The following is a 20,297-nucleotide window of genomic DNA, read 5'->3' as shown; positions in this document are numbered from 1 at the left end:
CTGCAAATTGAAGAAGAGCCTGGCTGGCTCAGTCAGTGGAGCATTTGACTCTTGACCTTGGGGTCATGAGTTCGATCTCCAGACTGGGTGCAGAGATTACTTAAAAATAAAATTTTTGAAAAAAAAATAAACTGCAAACTAAAGCATGGCTTGTATAATGGTTGCTTTAGAGAGCTATAAAATCAGGAGATTATGATGCCATAACTACTATTCATTTGAAACTAAAATTTTCATTAAGTAAATGTATATAGTGATAATTTGGATGAAAAGCTATTTTATTATATTTTATTTTTCCTTTGTACCAAAGGAAGTGATGAAAATCTGTTAAAAATCTTCTACCTGATGTTTCCGATTTGTTTACTCCTTGACCCTCCAAGAACATTTATTCCTGGAATATGTCAGTTCTTAATTAATTGGTTAATTTATGTGCTGATCTTCAAAACCAGAGTGTGAGCGTAGGGATGATATCTAGTTTTTAATCACTCAGCCATAATATATGAGAGTTAAGAAAATGTTGATCTCCAAATGTACGGGCTTAATTATGCTGAGTAGAAAAGTAAATATATGGGTTATGTTCAAATTAAGTCATTTTGTCTCATAAGTTCAGAAAGATAGCCACGCTACTGCTTTTAGGTATGTTTTCAAACCGCATTTTTTTTTTTTTTAACACACGCTGACTCGTTTTATTTATTTTTTAAGTAACCTCTCTGCCCAACATGGGGCTCAAACTCACGACCCTGGGATCAAGAGTCACCTGATCTACTGACTAAGCCAGCCAGGTGCCCCAAACTTCAACTCTGGAGAGCAGATTATTTTTGCCTTTCTCAACAAACATTTATCACTGCAGAATTATAAAATATGTTTCTTCTTCAACTCTGAGGCTCCATACCAACTGCATGTGGGTAACAAGCCACAAAAGGAAAATATCCTACAGAACGTGTGCTGCCAAAACGTGCAGGCATCTTTGCTGCGTTTGTCATTAAAAAGACACGATTTGGGTCTGAGTATGATTTGAAACGAGTGAAAGAGAACAGACATCAGCCTCAGTGCCTGCTAGTGTTTACCTCAGCACTCTTTGGGGGATAACATGTAACATTTCTTTTGATTATATTGCTTTGGGCTGCTTCAGGAGGATTTCCCACCTCTTTGGCCTACTCTGGGGAAGGGAAACTTACCCTGCCTTTTTAATGAAGAAGCAACCACAGGCTTTTTCAGGCCACTTTTCCTTAGATTACTGCTCACTGCATCCTGAGGCAACAGTGAACTGTTCGTCTGTGCACCTAAACCACACATCAGTATAGTGATTTAATCATTTAATAATATGTTTGCAGAATATAAATCGATTCTATATTAATTTCTCAAGAATCTAAAACATATTAAAACATCTTTGCTAAGGTCTAAGTTAGCTTCAGCTTCTAGAAGGAATTAACATTACCATTTATACATAACATTTTAAGTTTTATATGCTCTTTACAGGAAATTGGGACGTGGGTGTGGACCTAGAAGTGAAAAGAAGAAAAAAAAATTCACCTACTGCTCCCACTTCTCAATCACTATCAATTTTCTGGTGAACTACCAGAAAGATTGTGTGTGTGTGTGTGTGTGTGTGTGTGTGTGTGTGTGTGTGTGTGTGTATGGCTGATTTCGCTGGTTTGGTGATTTTAAATAACTGTGATTATCCCAGGATCACCAAATTTAGCACACAAAAAAATTCTGAATTTCAAATAAATGAATAGTTTTTAATATAGGTATGTTCTAAATATTGCATGGTACATACTTATACTAAAAATTATTTATTGCTTGTATGAAATTCAAATTTAACTGAGCATTCTATATTTTATCTGAGTTATCTAAACATTTCTTTATAATAATTTTTATAATTGTTTATAAATTCTTAATCATGATTTTTAATGACTGCCTAATATTCTATAAAGTTGCTTTATCATGGTTTCTTTAACTATCTCTAGTGGTTGGCCCTTATTTGTTTCTAATTTTTCAATATTACAAATAATTGTAAAATTAACATCTGTGGGCAAAATGTTTTTCCTGTATCAAGGATTATTCCTTAAAAAAAGATTATTTATAGGGGCACCTGGGTGGCTCAGTCGGTTAGGTGTCTGACTTCAGCTCAGGTTATGATCTCACAGTTTGTGGGTTCGAGCTCCGCATCGGGCTCTGTGCTGACAGCTAGCTCAGAGCCTGGAGCCTGTTTCAGATTCTGTATCCCTTCTCTCTCTGACCCCCCCTGTTCACGCTGTCTCTCTCTTTCAGAAATAAATAAAACACATTTAAATTTTTTTAAAAAGATTATTTAGAATCAGGACTACTGAGTCAAAGGATAAGAACTTTTTTTTTTTTACTTTCATGTTTTCTTGGGAAAGACCAATAAATAAACATTTAACAGTTTCTGCTCTATACTGCTGCCAAAATTACTTTTCAAAAACAAAAATACCCATGTCACTTTTATCTCCATCTTTCTCCAACATCCCAGCATCAAAACTCCTGTGCATGACCATTTGACCCACCTCCAAAAATACTCCCTCTACCCACAAAAATGTTCCTACTCACATGTGTAGACTGGTAGTATTTTTCTTTTGTTTAGAGTCTAGGACTTTCACCACTTATTTACAAGAGCACTTCACTATTTTCATATTGATTTATATGACTCCTTAACTGCCACTGGTACATTTACATTAAAAGAGAAAAAATATATATATGATGCCACATGTTGAAAATCCAGATAAGAAACTATACTCTTAAATTAGTGCAGAAGATATAATTAGCCATTGTCACAAATTTTTAAACACACTCTAAGGATGGAAATTTTATAACACTATCCTACGCCAAATTAAGGTGTAAAACTGGCCCAAATGTTTAAGGGATAAATAACATATACAATAGGGGCACCTGGGTGGCTCAGTCGGTTAAGCATCTGACTTCGGCTCAGGTCATGATCTCACAGTTCTTGGGTTTGAGCCCCACGTCGGGCTCTGTGCTGACAGCTAGCTCAGAGCCTGGAGACTGTTTCAGATTCTGTACCTCCCTCTCTCTCTGACCCTCCCCTGCTCACACTGTCTCTATCTCTCTCAGAAATAAATAAAACATTTAAAAAAAAATAACATATACAATAATAAAAGGAGGATCTGGTTGGATCTTATACTTGGCCAAAAGAACCAACTCTTTTTTTTAATTTTTTTTTTTTAATGTTTTATTTCTAGGAGAGAGAGAGAGAGAGACAGCGCGAGCAGGGGAGGGTCAGAGAGAGAGGGAGTCACAGACTGAAACAGGCTCCAGGCTCTGAGCTGGCAGTCAGCACAGAGCCCGACGCGGGGCTCGAACCCACGAACCGCGAGATCATGACCCAAGCGAAAGTCGGACGCTCAACCAACTAAGCCACCCAGGCGCCCCCAAAAGAACCAACTCTTAACTGGACAAAGAATCATCAATGAGGGCTAAAACTTTTTTTAGGAAACAAACTTAGCAAACATTATTTTTACATTTGCTAAGATTTGGTGAAATACATAAAATACAGTAAAACAATCTCTAAAAGACAACACCACCAAACAAATGAAACAGCTGCTCACCAGGTACTTCATCCTTCTTCCTCTTCTTTGGCTTAGAGGCAGTAGACTCACAAGCTGATACTGTCGATTCAGAATGGCCACCTAACTGGGGCACAATAACCTCTTTAAGACCTAAAATATAACAAATGTCTTAGTTATTAATACCATCCAAGGGTAAGTATGGGACCCTACCTAGAGAGCAATTAATTCATTAAAAAAATTTTTTTTAAAAATATTTGTTCATTTTGTGAGAGAGAGAGAGAGTGAGCATGAGTTGGGGAGGGGCATAAAGAAAGGAAGGCACAGAATCTAAAGCAGGCTCCAGGCTCTGAGCTGTCAGCACAGAGCCTGATGTGGGGCCCAAACTCACAAACCTTGAGATCATGACCCGAGCCGAAGTTGGACGCTTAACCAACTGAGCCACCTAGGGGCCTTGAGAAAAATTAACTTATAAAAAACAAATTATGGAGTGGCAGCCTGCTTTAAAATGATATCTATTTATTTATTTGTTTGTTTGTTTGTTTGTTTATTTATGAGAGAGAGCATGCACACAAGCAGGGGAGAGGCAGAGGGAGAGGGAGAGAATCTTAAGCAGGCTCCACGTTCAGCATTGAGCCTGACATGGGGCTCAATCTCATGAGCCTGCAATCATGACCTGAGCTGAAATCTGAGCCACCCAACCCCCACTGAAATAATTTCCTGTAAAGAATCCCCAACATATAGGTCATTGTTCATGGACCGTTAACATGATAAAAGACTCTAAAGAAAGTAAACTAAAAAGTTGGGAGTTGCTGCCACCTAAAGATCATTAAGAAATGAAAATAAAAGGCATCTATAAGATAAAACTATGTTAAAAACCACAAAAAAAAAAAAACCACAACAAAAGATGAGGTGCTAGTGTTCCTCATCTTCAAAGATTAAGAAACAAGCAAGCAAGCCAAAATAAAAGTTTGTTTGTTCCTTGTTTTTATTAATATAGAGCCTCTGTGAAAGAGTTAAAAAACCACAACAAAAAAAGGAAGGTTAACGTTTGCTTGATTCATTGTCTCAGTGAAAATGCCAAGTCTCTTGATCATTAATTTCAGCCAACCAACCAACCAACCAACCAACCAACCAACCTTTCTGCAAGTGTGCTTACAGGGATTAAAAGAAGGAATGCTTTTCATTTGAATTATCTAGCAACTGCTTCTGAAGGTTGCTAGGACAATCTCCAAATGCCATCAGGGAACTCTCTCCTTGCCATTTTAGAAAAACAGAGTAACTGTGTCAATACACCACCTACCGCTGGAATCAAAATTTAGGAAGTCTGAGAATTCCTGAGCCAATGTCTCGTCACTGGCAAAGGCACAGATGCAAGCAAAGAAATGAATACACCTCTGGGCCACCTCATCCTTGGAGGCGTTCGACTTATGCGACTTCAGAGCCTGGCAGGAGCAGAAGAAGCGGCGCTCGGGCAAGCTTTTGGTACTGATTTTCTGCACAAAGGATGTATGCAAGTACCCCAAACTATGCTTCTGGCTTGCCTTGCATTTCACCACCAAAATGTTTTTAGTAATCCTCTGTACCAGGGGACCTGTGGGCTCTGTGGCCAGCTGCCAGATGGTCTGCTTGGTTTCTGGGGAGGCCTGCATTGCATTCAGGACTGAGCTTTTCAGAGTCAGAGGGGTGGCTTCTGCCTGGCAGTTCACTGCCAGCTTGATGTGCTGACACTGATTTTCCACAACACCCTGGGTGGCAGCTTTCAGGCAGGAGGGGACATAACATCGTCCGGAACTCAGCTGAGTGATGATTGTCCCATCCACTGTCTGGATTGTCGTCTCTGACACACCTAGCTCCACAAAGCATCGGTGATCGGGGCCCCGGTCTCTTTGCCGCACCGAATAAACCTGCAGATCAGAGCCTGTTATGATTTTGACAGCTTCAACACTAGGCTGCTTCCGTGCACCATAGCGGAATATGGTCCCACATGTCTTGTTCTTACAACTCAGTCCCCGGGTTCCATTGTATGTGCCGCATCGGGGACACTTTCTGATTCCCCTCAGTGTGGCCTTCCCCAGATCAGACAAGAAAGCTGGGACTTTAGTCCTCAAAGAGTTTGGCTCCATTTTTCAAAGGCCCTAGAAAGAGCAACAAACCCATCAGCATGAATACACATTCATACCTACATACATACCAAGTTAAAAATCATTTATAATATTTAGTACAGAAAGTAAAATGTAAAGAAATTATCTATCATTTTCCAATTGTACCCTCATAACAGAACACTCACTTAAGCCATCAAGCAAAAGGGGAGGAAATCTTGCCTTTCATATCATTATACATTTTTAAAATCCAAACAACTAAAGCACTTCTCCAAGTTCAAAACTGTTTGTTTTTTAAAACATTTTTTAACATTAAAAAAAAAACTCTGTCTCTGACAGAGAGACAGAGTGTGAGCAGGGGAGTGGCAGAGAGAGAGGGAGACACAGAACCTCAAGCAGGCTCCAGGCTCTGAGCTGTCGGCACAGAGCCTGACACGGGGTTCAAACTCATGAACCGCAAGATCATGACCTGAGCCGAAGTCGGATGCTCAACCGACTGAGCCACCCAGGCACCCTGGTTCAATACTGTTTTATACAACAACCTAGATCAGTTAACCTGATCTTTACATGCACAGATGTTTAATCTGATTAAGAACCGGAGAATGGGAGAGAGGAATTCTTTCCTTTCCACCATTTCCCACAAAAACCAACCCTCTCCTACCTGTATCAGCTGCCAGCACATCCAGAATACAGTGTAACCTGAATCCATAAGACCTGAAAGGTGTTTCATTAGTTTAGTATGATCATAGAAAACAGGCAAAGACATAATCATTTGCAGAGTAAATGATACTGTTTAACCCAAAGTCTTTTGAAGTTTGAACTCTATGGTGTAACAATGCAGACATTCTGCCTCCCCTTTCTTGGCCAGCCAATGGCAACACCTTGCCCAGCGTTCCAGAGTCGAAGAAGATTCCCAGCTGCCCTAAGAGAAGATCTTGGCAGTCTATAAGTAAAACAAGAAAAAATGTTAAAGTTATACAAAGTGTATGAGTCTCTTCTCTTAGAATAGGAATCTAAGTCTTCCATAGATATTTGAAAAATATTTGACAGAAATTCTAATGGAAATGCTTATTCTGTACTTTCAATTTAAAGCAGGTACACCAGTGCTAATGTCACTCATTACACAGGGAGTTGTCAAGAACACGGAGACCCATGATATATAATTGGCCAAATACTCATCCTTAATTATAATGCATTGCATCTTAGAGCGCTTTATGCTAGTCAAAGTGCTTTCACATTATTTCATTTGAACCTCATAATACTAGGATCTCATTTGAGCCAAACTACCACCACACTTTTCACATGAAAATTAAAAAGTTAAGTAACTTGGGGCACCTGGCTGACTCAGTCAGTAGAGCATGCGATTCTTGATCTTGGAGTCATGAGTTTGTGCCCCACACTGGGCATAGAGATTACTTTAAAACCAAACCAAACAAAACAAAACATGGCTCAGCTGGTTGATCGTCTGACTCTTGATTTTGGCTCAGGTCATGATCTCACAGTTCGTGGGATTGAGCCCTGCGTCAGGCTCTGAGCTGACAGCACGCAGCCAGCTTGGGGTTCTCTCTCTCCCTCTGCCCCTCTCCCCAACTCACACCCTCTCTCTTTCAAACAATCTTAAAAAAAAAAAAAAAACAAATAAAATGCTAAAAAACCTTAAAATTTTTTTTAATGTTTATTTATACTTATTTTAGAGAGAGAGAGAAATAGAGAACAAATGGGCAGAGAAGAGACAGAGGGAGACAGAATCCCAAGCAGGCTCCATGCTGTTAGCAGAGCCTGAAGCGGGGCCTGAACCCATGAACTGTGAGATCATGGCCTGAGCTGAAACCAAGAATTGGATGCCCAACCAACTGAGCCACCCAGGTGCCCCTAAAAAAACTTAAAAAAAAATTTTTTTTAAATGTTTTATTTATTTCTGAGAGAGGGAAAGAGACAGCATGAGCAGGGGAGGGTCAGAGAGAGAGGAAGATACAGAATCCAAAACAGGCTCCGGGCTCTGAGCTGGCAGTCAGCACAGAGCCCAATGCAGGGCTCGAACCCACGAACCGTGAGATCATGACCTGAGCCAAAGTCGGATGCTTAACTGACTGAGCCACCCAGGTACCCCTAAAAAAAAACTTTTTAAATACATATATAAGGAAGTAACTTGCCTGAGGTCACCCAGCGAAACCAGCAATGTGGCTTCCAGTGTTTGTTAAGAAGTGTGTGAATCTCTGCTTTTGATTTCCCCTCTAACATAATGAAAATTTTCAAACATATTAAAAAAAAAGCAGAATTATACAGTGAACCTCCATATGCCCAGCCATTAGATTCTACAATTAACATTTTACTACATTTGCTTTATCATATATCCATCAATCCCTCTTACATTTTATTGCATTTCAAAGTAATTTGCAGACATCAATTCAGCATACATATGAACTAAAGTTCAACATTAAAAAAAATTTTTTTAACATTTATTCATTTCTGAGAGACAGAACAGAGAGAGAGGGAGACAGAATCTGAAACAGGCTCCAGGCTCTGAGCTGTGTCTCAGGAGTACAGAGCCTGCCACAGGGCTTGAACTCATGAACCGTGAGATCATGACCCGTGCCATAGTCAGACATTTAACCAACTGAGCCGTCCAGGTGCCCAATAAAATCCTTTTTTTTTTTTAAGGTTGAACTTTAGGGGGCACCTGGGTGGCTCAGTTGGTTGAGTGTCTGACTCTTCATTCAGCTCAGGTCATGACTCATGATTTGTGGGTTTGAGTCCTGCTTTGGACTCTACACTGACAGTGCAGAGCCTGCTTGGGAGTCTCTTTCTGCCCCTCACATGAGTGTGCTCTCATTAAACTTTAAGTTTAGCGGGGGGGAGGGCGGGGAGTCGGGGGATGGGCAGAGAGAGAGAGAGAGAGAGAGAGAGAGAGAATCCCAAGCAGGCCCCACACTCAGGTTGGAGGCCAATGCAGGGCTCAAACTCATGAATGGTGAGATCATGACCTGAACAGAAATCAAGAGTCGGTCACTTAACTGACTGAGCCACACAGGTGCCCCTTTAAGTAATCTCTACACCCAACATGGGGCTTGAACTCACAACCCCTAGATTGAGAGTAACGTGCTCTATAGACTGATCCAGCCATGTGCCCCAAAGTTCAATATATTTTTTAAGGTAATCTGCTTGTGATGTTGAAATTGGCTGTTAGTATTGATTGCTCTTGCTCTCTGACCCTAAGGGATGATCTTGATGAAATATTTTCCCTCCACATTTTCTATAGTCTATTTGTTAATCAACAAATTGTAAAGTACAAATAAGAAAAGTCTAAGAATGCCCATGTTTTCATTAGTGCTCTGAATTAATGGCTTAACTGTAATATTTGTTGAGTGAATGCTAAGTGAACAAAGCTTTGTGAAATATAATCTATTGCAGTTTTCCACCCTGGCACTACTGACATTTAGGGCTGACATTCTTTGTTGTAGGGAACAGTCCTATATATTGTAGAACATTTGGTAGCATCCATGGTCTCTACCCACTAGATGCCAATAACAGTCAACTCTTCTTCCCTACATTGTTAAAAAAATAAATAAAAGTTTCAAGATATTGTTGAATGTCCTCTGGGGGGCTAAGTCACCCATTAAAAACCCCTAATCTAGGAGAGCCAGAGTGGCTCAGTCTGTTTAGTGTCTGACTCTTGATATTGGCTCAGGTCATAATCTCACAGTTCGTGGGATCAAGCCGTGTGTCAGGCTCCATGCTGATAGCATGAGCCTACTTGGAATTCTCTCTTCTCTCTCTCTCTCTTCCCCTCCCCCTGCACGCGCTCTCTCTTTCTCTCTCAAAATAAGTAAGTGGGGTGCCTGGGTGGCTCAGGTGGTTAAGCATCTGACTCTTGGTTTTGGCTCAGGCCATGATCTCATGGTGAGCCTCACATTGGGCTCTGCACTGCCAGTATGGAACCTGCTTGGGATTCTCTCTGTCTCTGTCTCAAAATAAATAAATAAAACAAAGTTTAGAAAGGGGAACCTTGCACTGTTGGTGGGAACGCAAACTGGTGCAGCCACTCTGGACAATAGCATGGAGGTTCCTCAAAAAATTAAAAATGGAACTACTCTACACCCAGCAATAGCACTACTAGGTATTTATCCAAAGGATACAGGAGTACTGATTCGAAGAGACATATGCATCCCAATGTTTATAGTAGCACTATCAACAATAGCTAAATTATGGAAAGAGCCTAAATGTCCATCAACTGATGAATGGATAAAGAAGACGTGTGTGTGTGTATACACACATACACACAGAGAGAAATATATACAATGGAATACTACTCAGTGATGAAAAAGAATGAAATCTTGCCATCTGCAACTAAGTGGATGGAACTGGAGGGTGTTATACTAAGAAAATTAAGTTAGTCAGAGAAAGACAGATACATATGATTTCATTCATACGTGGAATTTGAGAAACTTAACAAATGACCATAGAGGAAAGGAAGGAAAAATAAGATACAAACAGAGAGGGAGGCAAACCATAATAGACTCTTAAATACAGAGAACTGAGGATTAATTGGGGGTGGGGGATTGGGGGATAGGAATAAGGGTGATGGACACTGGGGAGGACACTTGTTGGGATGAGCACTGGGTGTTGTATGTAAGTGATAAATCACAGGAATCTACTCCTAAAGCCAAAACTATACTGTATGTTAGCTAAATTGACAATTAAAAAAATAAATAAATAAGCTTTAAAAAACAAAAACCCTAATCTAGAGACATTAGCTTATTTACACAGCATTTCCTTTCTAGGCCAATAAACTTCTTTAGTAGGTATTTTCATTCAGCCACATGTAGGTTCCTAGGAGAGAATGTTGTTCCAAAGTCAAAAGATAGAATATTTAGTTTGCTTTTTACCACAATTAGCTCTGTGACCAAGTTTAACTTCTGAGTTTTAGGTTGGTTTTCATTTGCAAAATAAAAAAATATATATCTGAAAGAGCTTAATAAAAATTAATCAATTTCTTTTTTTAAAGAATTTTTTTAATTTTTAAAATTTATTTGAGAGAGACAAGCATGCATGCCTGTGCACATGCATGAGCAGGGAAGGGGTGGGGGGAGAGAGAAGGAGAGAGAGAGGAAGAGAGAGACAGAGAGACAGAGAGACAGACAGAGAGAATCCCAAGTAGGCTCCATCTTGTCAGCTTGGAACCTGACTCAGGGCTTGAACTCACAGACTGTGAGATCATGACCTGAGCCAAAATCAAGAGTCAGATGTCCAACCAACTGAGCCACCCAGGCACCCTCAAATCAATCAGTTTCCAAATTGCATTGATGATAATGACTTAACATATCATTAAAATGGGAGAAAAAATAACTTTGTTCATTAAGGGAGGAACTGGTTTGCCAATTATATATGATGAAGGCTTAAGGTACTGTAGTTTAAGCATTATCATAGGAATTCCACTCTTTCCTCTTATATTTTATTTTACTTTTTTGGTTATTCTCTAAAGAGGGCAATTTGTTAGTTGTCTTTCAAAATTAAAAATGCATGTTTCTTTAAAAATAACTTAATTTTGGAATAATTTTAGATGTAAAAAAAAGATAAAAAATCATTGAGATTCCTGTATACCCTCATCCAGACTCCTCAAATGTTAACATCTTACCTAATCATGAGAGATTTGTCAAAACTAAGATGTAAAAAAAATTTTGTTTACATTTATTTATTTTTGAGAGACAGAGTGAGACAGAGCACACGTTGAGGAGGGGCAGAGAGAGAAGGAGACACAGATCTGAAGCAGGCTCCAAGCTCTGAGCAAACCTTCAGCACAGAGCCTAATGCAGGGCTCAAACTCACAAACCCTGAGATCATGATGTGAGCCGAAGTCAGAGCCCAACCAACTGAGCCACTCAAGCGCCCCCAAAACTAAGGTTTTAACATTGGCACAATACTATCAATTCTTCTACATACAGACTTTATTAGGATTCACCAGCTTTTCCACTAATGGCACTTTTTTAAAAAGTTTATTTATCTTGAGAGGAAGAGAGAGCACAAGCAGGGGAGGAACAGAGAGGGGGTGACAGAGAGAATCCAAATCAGGCTCTGCACTCTCAACACAGAGCCTTATGTAGGGCTCAAACTCAGAAACTGTGAGATCATGACCTGAGTTGAAAACAAGAGTTGGATGCTCAACTGACTGAGCCATGTAGGTGCCTCCTAATGGCACTTATTTAAGAATAATCATTTTTTAAAATATTTTTTATTTAAAGTAATCTCCACACCCAATATGGGGCTCAAACTTAGAAATCCGAGATTAAGAGTTGCATGCTCTACTGACTGAGCCAGCCAGGCACCCCAACAATAAACTTTTTATTTTAAAGCTTTTTTTTTAAATTTTCATTTTTATTTATTTATTTATTTTCTAGGAGAGAGAGAGACAGCGTGAGCAGGGGAGGGTCAGAGAGAGAGGGAGTCACAGACTCTGAAACAGGCTCCAGGCTCTGAGCTGGCAGTCAGCACAGAGCCCGACGCCGGGCTTGAACCCACGAACTGCGAGATCATGACCTAAGCGAAAGTCGGACGCTTAACTGACAAAACCACCCAGGCGCCCCTAAAGCTTTTTTTTTTTTTTTTAATGTTTTCTTTATTTCTGAGAGAGAGACAGCATGAGCAGGGGAGGGTCAGAAAGAGAGGGAGACACAGAATCTGAAGCAGGCTCCAGGCTCTGAGCTAGCTGTCAGCACAGAGCCCAATGAGGGGCTCAAACCCACAAACTGTGAGATCACGACCTGAGCCAAAGTCGGACGCCTAACCGACTGAGCCACCCAGGAGCCCCTAAACATTTTACTTTAGAATAATTTTCATTTTCAGAGAAGTTGCAAAGATAAAATAGAGAGTTCCCAGATACCTTTCACTCAATTTCCCCATAATGCTAACATCATATATTATTACCACGGGACATTTGTCAAAACTAAGAAATCAACATTGGTACATAATTATTAACTAAAGTAGACTTTGTCCTTTTTTTCTGTTCCAATACAAGATACCACACTGCATTTAACTGTCATGTCTTCTTAGTCTTCTTGGCTCTGTAGGTTTGTCTTTCCTTGTTCATAATCTTGGTAATTCTGAAGAGTCAGGTATTTTATAGACAGAGTATCCTTTAACTTGGGGTAATCTCATGTTTTCTCTGCATATTTCTTTAAAAATTATATTATTTTTATTTTTTTAATGTTTATTTTTGAGAGAGAGAGTATGCAAGCAGGGGAGGGGGGGAGAGAGAGAGAGAGAGAGAGAGGGATGGAGGATCTGTAATGGGCTGTGCTGACAGCAGAGAGCCCAACATGGGGCTTGAACTCACCAACCATGAGAGCATGACCTAGGCCAAAGTTGGACGCTTAACCAACTGAGCCGCCCAGGTGCCCTTACTTTTTAATTTTTTTTAAATTTAAATGAATATTTATTTATTGAGAGAGAATGTGAGTGTGAACAAGCAGGGGAGGAGCAGAGAGAGGAGAGAGAGAGAGATCCCAAGCAAGCTCTGTACTATTAGTGCAGAGCCTGACATGGGGCTTGAACTCACAAACCCATGAAATCATGACCTGAACTGAAATCAAGAGTTGGAGGCTTAACTGACTGAGCCACCCAGGCGCCCCTCTGCATATTTCTTTTGACACACTAATTGCACTAAGAAGAATTTATCTTACAGATATTCTCCCACATGTGAAAAGTGGAATATATAAGGCTAATCACTGAAACATTTTTGTAACAGGAAAACATTAGAAACAACCTAATGCCCACCAAGAAGGAACTAGTTGGGGTGCCTGGCTGGCTCAGCTGGTTAAGCTCCGATTTTGGCTCAGGTCATGATCTTGTAGTTAGCTGAGTTTGAGCCCTGCGTCGGGCTCTGTGCTGACAGTACAGAGCCTGGAGCCTGCTTCTGATTGTCTCCTTCTCTCTGCCCCTCCCCCACTCCTGCTCCTGCACACGCGCTCTCTCAAAAATAAAAGACATTAAAAAATTTAAGAAAAAAAAAGAAGGAACTGGTTGAATTAATTATGGTATATCCATATAATGGAATACTTTCCAAACAATAAAATATTTTACATTAATTTAAATAAAGACTGAGGAAGTTTTTTATGTATCGATCTTTCAGATCTTTAAGACATGTTAAGTGGAAAAGCAAGGTATAGAAAAGCCAAGTATAGTATGCTGTCGATATACTGGAGGGATAGGGGAAACATATATATACACAATATACAATATTCTATATACAATAGAATAATTTCCTAAAATTTCTTTTTTTAACCTAAAAAATCTCTTAAAATTATACAATATAAAAGCAAAATTTAAGGGTAAAAATGATCATTAGATATATCTTACTCATCTTATCTCACTTTATATACTCAAATAAATTCAAGGCAGATAAAATGTTCAACTATAAAAGGTGGAACTGTTAACATAGTAGAACAAAGGGAGGGGCTTTAACAATGTTCTTTAAGGATATCCGAATGATCGTGGTCTCAATGACACAAACCCCAGAATATTAGTATGTTTGTGGGTGTGTTTTTTTTAAAGAAACCTCTTTATTGAGGTATATTTTATAGACCACAGAATTCATCCATTTTAAGTATACAATTCAATGACAGTCATTACACTCACAGAGTTAGGCATCCATCACTGCAGTCTGGTGTGAGACCACTTGTATCGTCCTAAAAAGATCCCTCTGGCCATCTGTAGTAAATGACCATTCCCACTCCCAGGCAATCACTAATCTGTCTTCTTGTCTCTATAGATTTAGCTTCTTTTTGACATTTCATATAGATGGAATCAGATGTGGGATTTTGTGTTTGGCTTCTTTCACTCAACATGCTGTTTTCAAAGTTCAACCACATAGTAGCATGTATCAGTAATTCATTCACTTATATTGCTGAAAAGCATTCCATTGTATGGATATAACATTTTGCTTATCCATTCACCAGCAGACAGATAACTGCTCTGTTTCCAATTTTTGGCTATTATGAACATGCTGCTGAGATTATTAACATGCAAGTCTCTGTGTAGACAAGGATCTTCATTTCTCTTGGGTATCAAGATACCTAGAAGTATAATTACAGGGTCATATGGCTTAACTTAAACTTTTTAAGAAACTACCAAACTGTTTTCCAAACTGAAAAACATTTTTATATTCACACCAGCAACATAAGAAGGTTGCTGCTTCTCTTCTTCCTGGCCAACATGTATTATTGTCTTCTTCTTTTTACTTTTTACTTTTTAATTTTTTAAAAAATGTTTTATTTATTTCTGAGAGAGAGAGAGAGAGAGACAGCATGAGCAGGGGAGGTTCAGAGAGACAGGGAGATACAGAGATACAGAATCTGAAACAGGCTCCAGGCTCTGAGCTAGCTGTCAGCACAGGGCCCGGTGAGCGGATCAAACTCACAAACTGTGAGATCATGACCTGAGCTGAAGTCAGACGCTTAACCGACTGAGCCACCCAGGTGCCCCTGTCTTCTTCTTTTTAAAAAAATGTTTATTTATTTTGAGAGAGAGAGAAAGAGTGCGCACACACAAGGGAGGGGCAGAAAGAGAAGGGGAGAGAATCCTAAGCAGGCTTCTCGCTTTTAGCACAGACCCCTACATGGGGCTCAATCTTATGAACCACAAGGTCATGACTGAGCTGAAATCAAGAGTCGGATGCTTAAACGACCAAACCACCCTGGTGCCCTTTGTCTTCTTTATTATGTCCATTTGTTTATAGTAAGTGTAAAATGGTACCTCACTGTGCTCTGAACTTGGATTTCTCTAATGAATAATGATGTTGAACAACATTTTACATGCTTCTTTAGCCATGTCTGTCTTTTTGGGGGAAATGTTATCAAATATTTGCCCATTTTATTCTTAATTTTTAAAGTAGGCTCCATGCCCAACACGGGGCTTGACCTTATGACTGTGAGATCAAAAGCTAGAACCTCTAACTGACTGAGCCACCCAAGCACCCCTTGCCCACTCTAAAATTAAGCCAGCTTGGCTGGCTAAATCAGTAGAGAAAGCAACTCTTGATCTCAGCATCATGAGTTCAAGCCCCACATTGGGTTGTAGAGCTTACTTAAAATAAACAAATAAATAATACTGATTATATTTGATTACATAAAAATGAAAATTTTCTGCATGGGAAAATATATCATACGCTAAGTACAAAGATGAAAAAAACTTGAATAAAAAAAGTGCAAGACTTGTACACTGAAAACTTCAAACATTATCGAAAGAAATTAAAGACCAAAAAAATGGAAAAGCATCTCATGCTTATAGACTGGAAAACTAATATTGTTAGGAAGGCACTACTCTACAAACTGATCTACAGATACAATGTAATCCCTATCAAAATCCTAGATGCTTTTTTGCAAAATGACAAGGTGGTTCTAAACTTTAAATAGAAATGCAAGGTACTGGGGCACCTGGGTGGCTTAGTCGGTTAAGTGTCCGACTTTCGCTTAGGTCATGATCTTGCGGTTCGTGGGTTCGAGTCCCGCGTCGGGCTCTGTGCTGACAGCCAGCTCAGAGCCTGGAGCCTGTTTCAGAGTCTGTGTCTCCCTCTCTCTCTGACCCTCCCCTGCTCACGCTGTCTCTCTCTGTCTCCTAGAAATAAATAAAAATATTAAAAAAAAAAAAAAAGAAAAAGAAAAGAAACGCAAGGCACTTCGTAAAGCCAAAACAATCTTGAGAAAGAAGAAAAGTACAAGGACTCACACTTCTTTTTTTAAAAAACTTTTAAATGTTTATTTTTGTGTGTGTGAGAGTGAGTGAGCATGAATGGGGGAGGGGCAGAGAGGGAGACACCGAATCTGAAGCAGGCTCTAGACTCAGCTGTCAGCACAGGGCCCGACACAGGGCTTAAACTCACAAGTGGTGAGATCATGACCTGAGCCGAAGTCAGAGGCTCAACCAATCAAGCCACCCATTTATTTCTTAATGTTTATTTATTTTTGGCAGAGAGACACAGAGACAGAGTGTGAGCGGACAAGGGGCAGAGAGAGCGAGGGAGACACAGAATCCAAAGCAGGCTCCAGGCTCTAAGGCACCAGCAAAAAACCTGAGGTAGGGTTCAAACTCATGAACCGTGAGATCATGACCTGAGCTGAAGTCAGAAGCTTAACTGGCTGAGCCACCCAGGCGCCCTTCACACTTGTTGATTTCAAAACTTACTACAAAGCAAATTAAGGCAGTGTGGACAGAGAAGACAAATACTGTATGATTTTACCTACATGTATAATCTTAAGAAGCCGAAATTATAAAAACAGGATGGAATGGACTGCCAAGGACTAAGGGGTAGGAGAAATGGGGAGATATTAGTCAAAGGGTGCAAACTTCCAATCATTAGATGAATAAATTCTGGGGATCTAATGTACAGCATGGTGATTACCATTAGTATGTTATATTGCTAATATACTTCAGCTAAGGGCTGAAAGCTGCTTAGAGAGTAGATGTTAAATGTTCTTACCATACACAAAAATAGTAATTATATGACATGATGGAGGTGTTAGCTAATGCTTTGGTGGTAATCATTTTGAACTGTGTACGTGTATCAAATCACACTGAACACCTTAAATCTACATGATGTTATGTCAATTAGATCTTAAAAAAGCTGGCAGGCAAAATGGCAATGTGGCACCAGCAGAAGGTAGATATACAGATCAACAGTACATAATTCAGAGGTCAGAAATAACCTCTCACATTTGTGCTCCACTGATGTTTGACAAGGACGCCAAGATCATTTAATGGGGAAAGAATAGTCCTATGAACAAATGGTGCTGGGACAAGTGGATATCCATCTCTAAAAGAATTCAGTTGAACCCATACCTCACAGTGTATACAAAATTTAACTCAAAATGGATCACAGACATAAATGTTAAAAGCTAAAACTATAAAACTCTTAGAAGAAAACTTAAGAGTAAATCTCTGTGACCTTGGATAAAGCAATGGTTTCTTAGATATGCCACCGAAAACACAGATGACAAAAAAAAGGAGAGAGAAATTGAACTTCACCAAAATTAAAAGCATTCGTGCTTCAAAGAGCACCATAAGAACGTGAAAAGACAACCACAGCATGAGAGAAAATATTTGCAAGTCCTATGTATGATGAGGGACTTGTATCCAGAATATATTACAAGACTTTGTTACAAGTCAACAATAAAAAGACAGATAATCTAATTTAAAAAAAGGAAGGGGCACATGGGTGGTTCAGTCAGTTAAGTGTCTGACTTCAGCTCAGGTCATGATCTCACGGTTCGTGAGTTCAAGCCCCACATCTTGGCTCCATGCTGACAGCATGGAACCTGCTTGAGATGCTTTCTTTATCCCTCTCTCTCTGCCCCTCTGCCATTTATGCTCACTCTCTCTTTCTCAAAATAAATAAACTATGAAAAATAAAAATAAAATAAAACCAGGCAAAGAGGGGTGCCTGGGTGGCTTATTTGGTTAAGTGTCTGACTCTTGACTTCAGTTCAGGTCGTGATCTCACAGTTCGTGGGACTGAGTCCTGTTGTCAGGCTCTTTGCTAACGTAGGGAGCCCCCTTGGGATTCTCTCTCTCCCTCTCTCAAAATAAATAAATAAAACTCTAAAAATATATATAAGGGCACCTGGGTGGCTCAGTCAGTTAAGCATCTCACTTTGGCTCAGGTCATGATTTCATGGGTTCATCAGTTCCAGCCCCACATGGAGCTCCATGCTGACAGTGCAGATCCTGTTCAGGATTCTCTCTCCCTCTCTCTGCCCCTCCCCAACTTGTGCTTTCTCACTTTCTCAAAATAAATAAATAAATAGATAGATAGATAGACTTATATGTATAAAAAAAAGGGCATAGGATCTAAATGGATATTTCTCCAAAGAAAATAAATAGCCAAGAGACAAATGAAAAGATGTTCAACATCATATAATCAGGAAATTGCAAATCAAAACGACAATGTGTCCCCACTATACAGCCATTAAGATACCTAAAAAAGGGAGACAATAACAACTATTGTCATGGATATTGAAAAGCTGGAGCCCTCACACATCATTGATGGTACTGTAAAATGGCAGAGTAACTTTGGAAAACTGATTTTTGGTGGTTCTTCAAAATGTTAAACAGTATTACCATATGACTTCCAAGAGAATATATACCCAAGACAATTGAAAGCACATAAGAATTTGTACATATATGTTTATAGTAGTAGTATTCATAATAGCCAGAAAGTAGAAGCAATCCAAATGTCCAACAACTGATGAATGGATAAACAAAATGTGGCATATCCACAAATGGAATATTATTTGGCCCTAAAAGGAATGAAATTCTAATACATACTATATGAACTTTGAACTATTATACTAAGTAAAAGAAGCCAGACACACCCACGAACTGTGAGATCATGACCTGAGCTGAAATCAAGAGTCAGACGCCTAGCTGACTGAGCCACCCAGGCTCCCCCAAAAAGAAAACTGATTTTAAACATCCAAAATTGTATCTTACAATAAGCAAGAGGCAAATTAAAACAAGACAATACCTTAGCAAAATGACAAAAAGGATAAATGTTATTATTGTGTTCATGAGGATGTGGAGAAAGAGGTACTGCACATTGGTGGGGATATAAACTGCAACATCCTCTCTAAAGGGATGTAAATAAAATAAATATAAAACACATACTTTGAGTTAGCAATTCCACTTTTAAGATTTCATGAGTTCTACTCTCACATGTACACAAAGCATGTACAGGGGTACCCCATGCAAAGTTATCCAGAATTGCACAAGAATGGAAACAGTCTATGAGTTGACTAAAAAATTATGGTGCAGGCCTACAATATGCTACTATAAAACCATTACAAAGAATGAAATAGATCTATATGTACTGATAAGGAACAAATATCAAGATATACTGTGGAATAAAAAAAAGCATTTCATGTATGATACTCCTGGTTTATAAAAGAAAAAAGATGGGACACACACACACACACACAATAGGTCTATGGTCTATGGTGACTTAGAACTTGGGAAAAAGTAGGAGGGAGACTTATATTTCACAGTTCTATACTATTTGAATTTTAAACATGAATTAGTATTACTATAGATTCTATACTGCAAGCATATACAAACATGTAACACAAAGAAAATGAAAATGTTAATTTGAAAAGATATATGTAGCTCTAGGTTGACTACAGTATATTTACAATAACCAAGATATGGAAACAACCTAACTGTCCATCAATGGATGAATGAATAAAAGACGTGTGTGTGTGTGTATAAAATGGAATACTACTCAGACATAAAAAAGAGGGAAATCCTGCCATCTGCAACAATATGGATGGACCTCAAAGGTATTATGCTAACTGAAATAAGACAGAGAAAGACAAATACCATGTAACTTCACTTCTATGTGGAATCTAAAAAACAAAACAAAACTCCTACATACAGAAAACAGATTGGTGATTGCCAGCGGGGAAAGGGTGAGGGGAGTGAGAGGGTAAGAGAAATGGGTGAAAGGTGTTAAAAGATACAAACTTCCAGATATAAAAAAAATCAAGTCATGGGAATGTACTGCACGACGACCACAGTAGATAATACTATGCTGAATATTTAAAAACTGCCAAGTGAATACATCTTAAAAGTTCTCATCACAAGGAAAAAAAATTTTTTTTTTGTAGCTTTG

General features: G+C 39.2%; 1 protein-coding gene across 4 annotated transcripts in view; it reads right to left on the bottom strand.

Moving 5' to 3' along the window:
- Window positions 1-20,297, bottom strand: part of CUNH2orf42 (chromosome unknown C2orf42 homolog) — a 33,651-nt gene that overhangs the window by 12,155 nt on the left and 1,199 nt on the right. For 2 of the 4 annotated variants that reach the window (XM_039239604.1, XM_039239605.1), the window contains exons 2-5: window positions 6,306-6,587; window positions 4,846-5,680; window positions 3,585-3,695; window positions 1,176-1,280 (exon numbers count right to left, since the gene is read on the bottom strand). In XM_039239604.1, the coding sequence (XP_039095535.1) occupies window positions 1,176-1,280; window positions 3,585-3,695; window positions 4,846-5,668 (1,039 nt within the window). In that variant the 5' untranslated portion in view covers window positions 5,669-5,680; window positions 6,306-6,587. The remainder of the gene's footprint in view (window positions 1-1,175; window positions 1,281-3,584; window positions 3,696-4,845; window positions 5,681-6,305; window positions 6,588-20,297) is intronic. The other 2 variants (XM_039239606.1, XM_039239607.1) reach the window with 2 other exon arrangements.

Source organism: Hyaena hyaena, unplaced genomic scaffold (assembly GCF_003009895.1).
Source record: "Hyaena hyaena isolate Hyena2069 unplaced genomic scaffold, ASM300989v1 scaffold_158, whole genome shotgun sequence".
In the NCBI taxonomy this organism is placed as follows: domain Eukaryota; kingdom Metazoa; phylum Chordata; class Mammalia; order Carnivora; family Hyaenidae; genus Hyaena; species Hyaena hyaena.
This window is presented reverse-complemented; position numbering and strand designations above follow the sequence as displayed.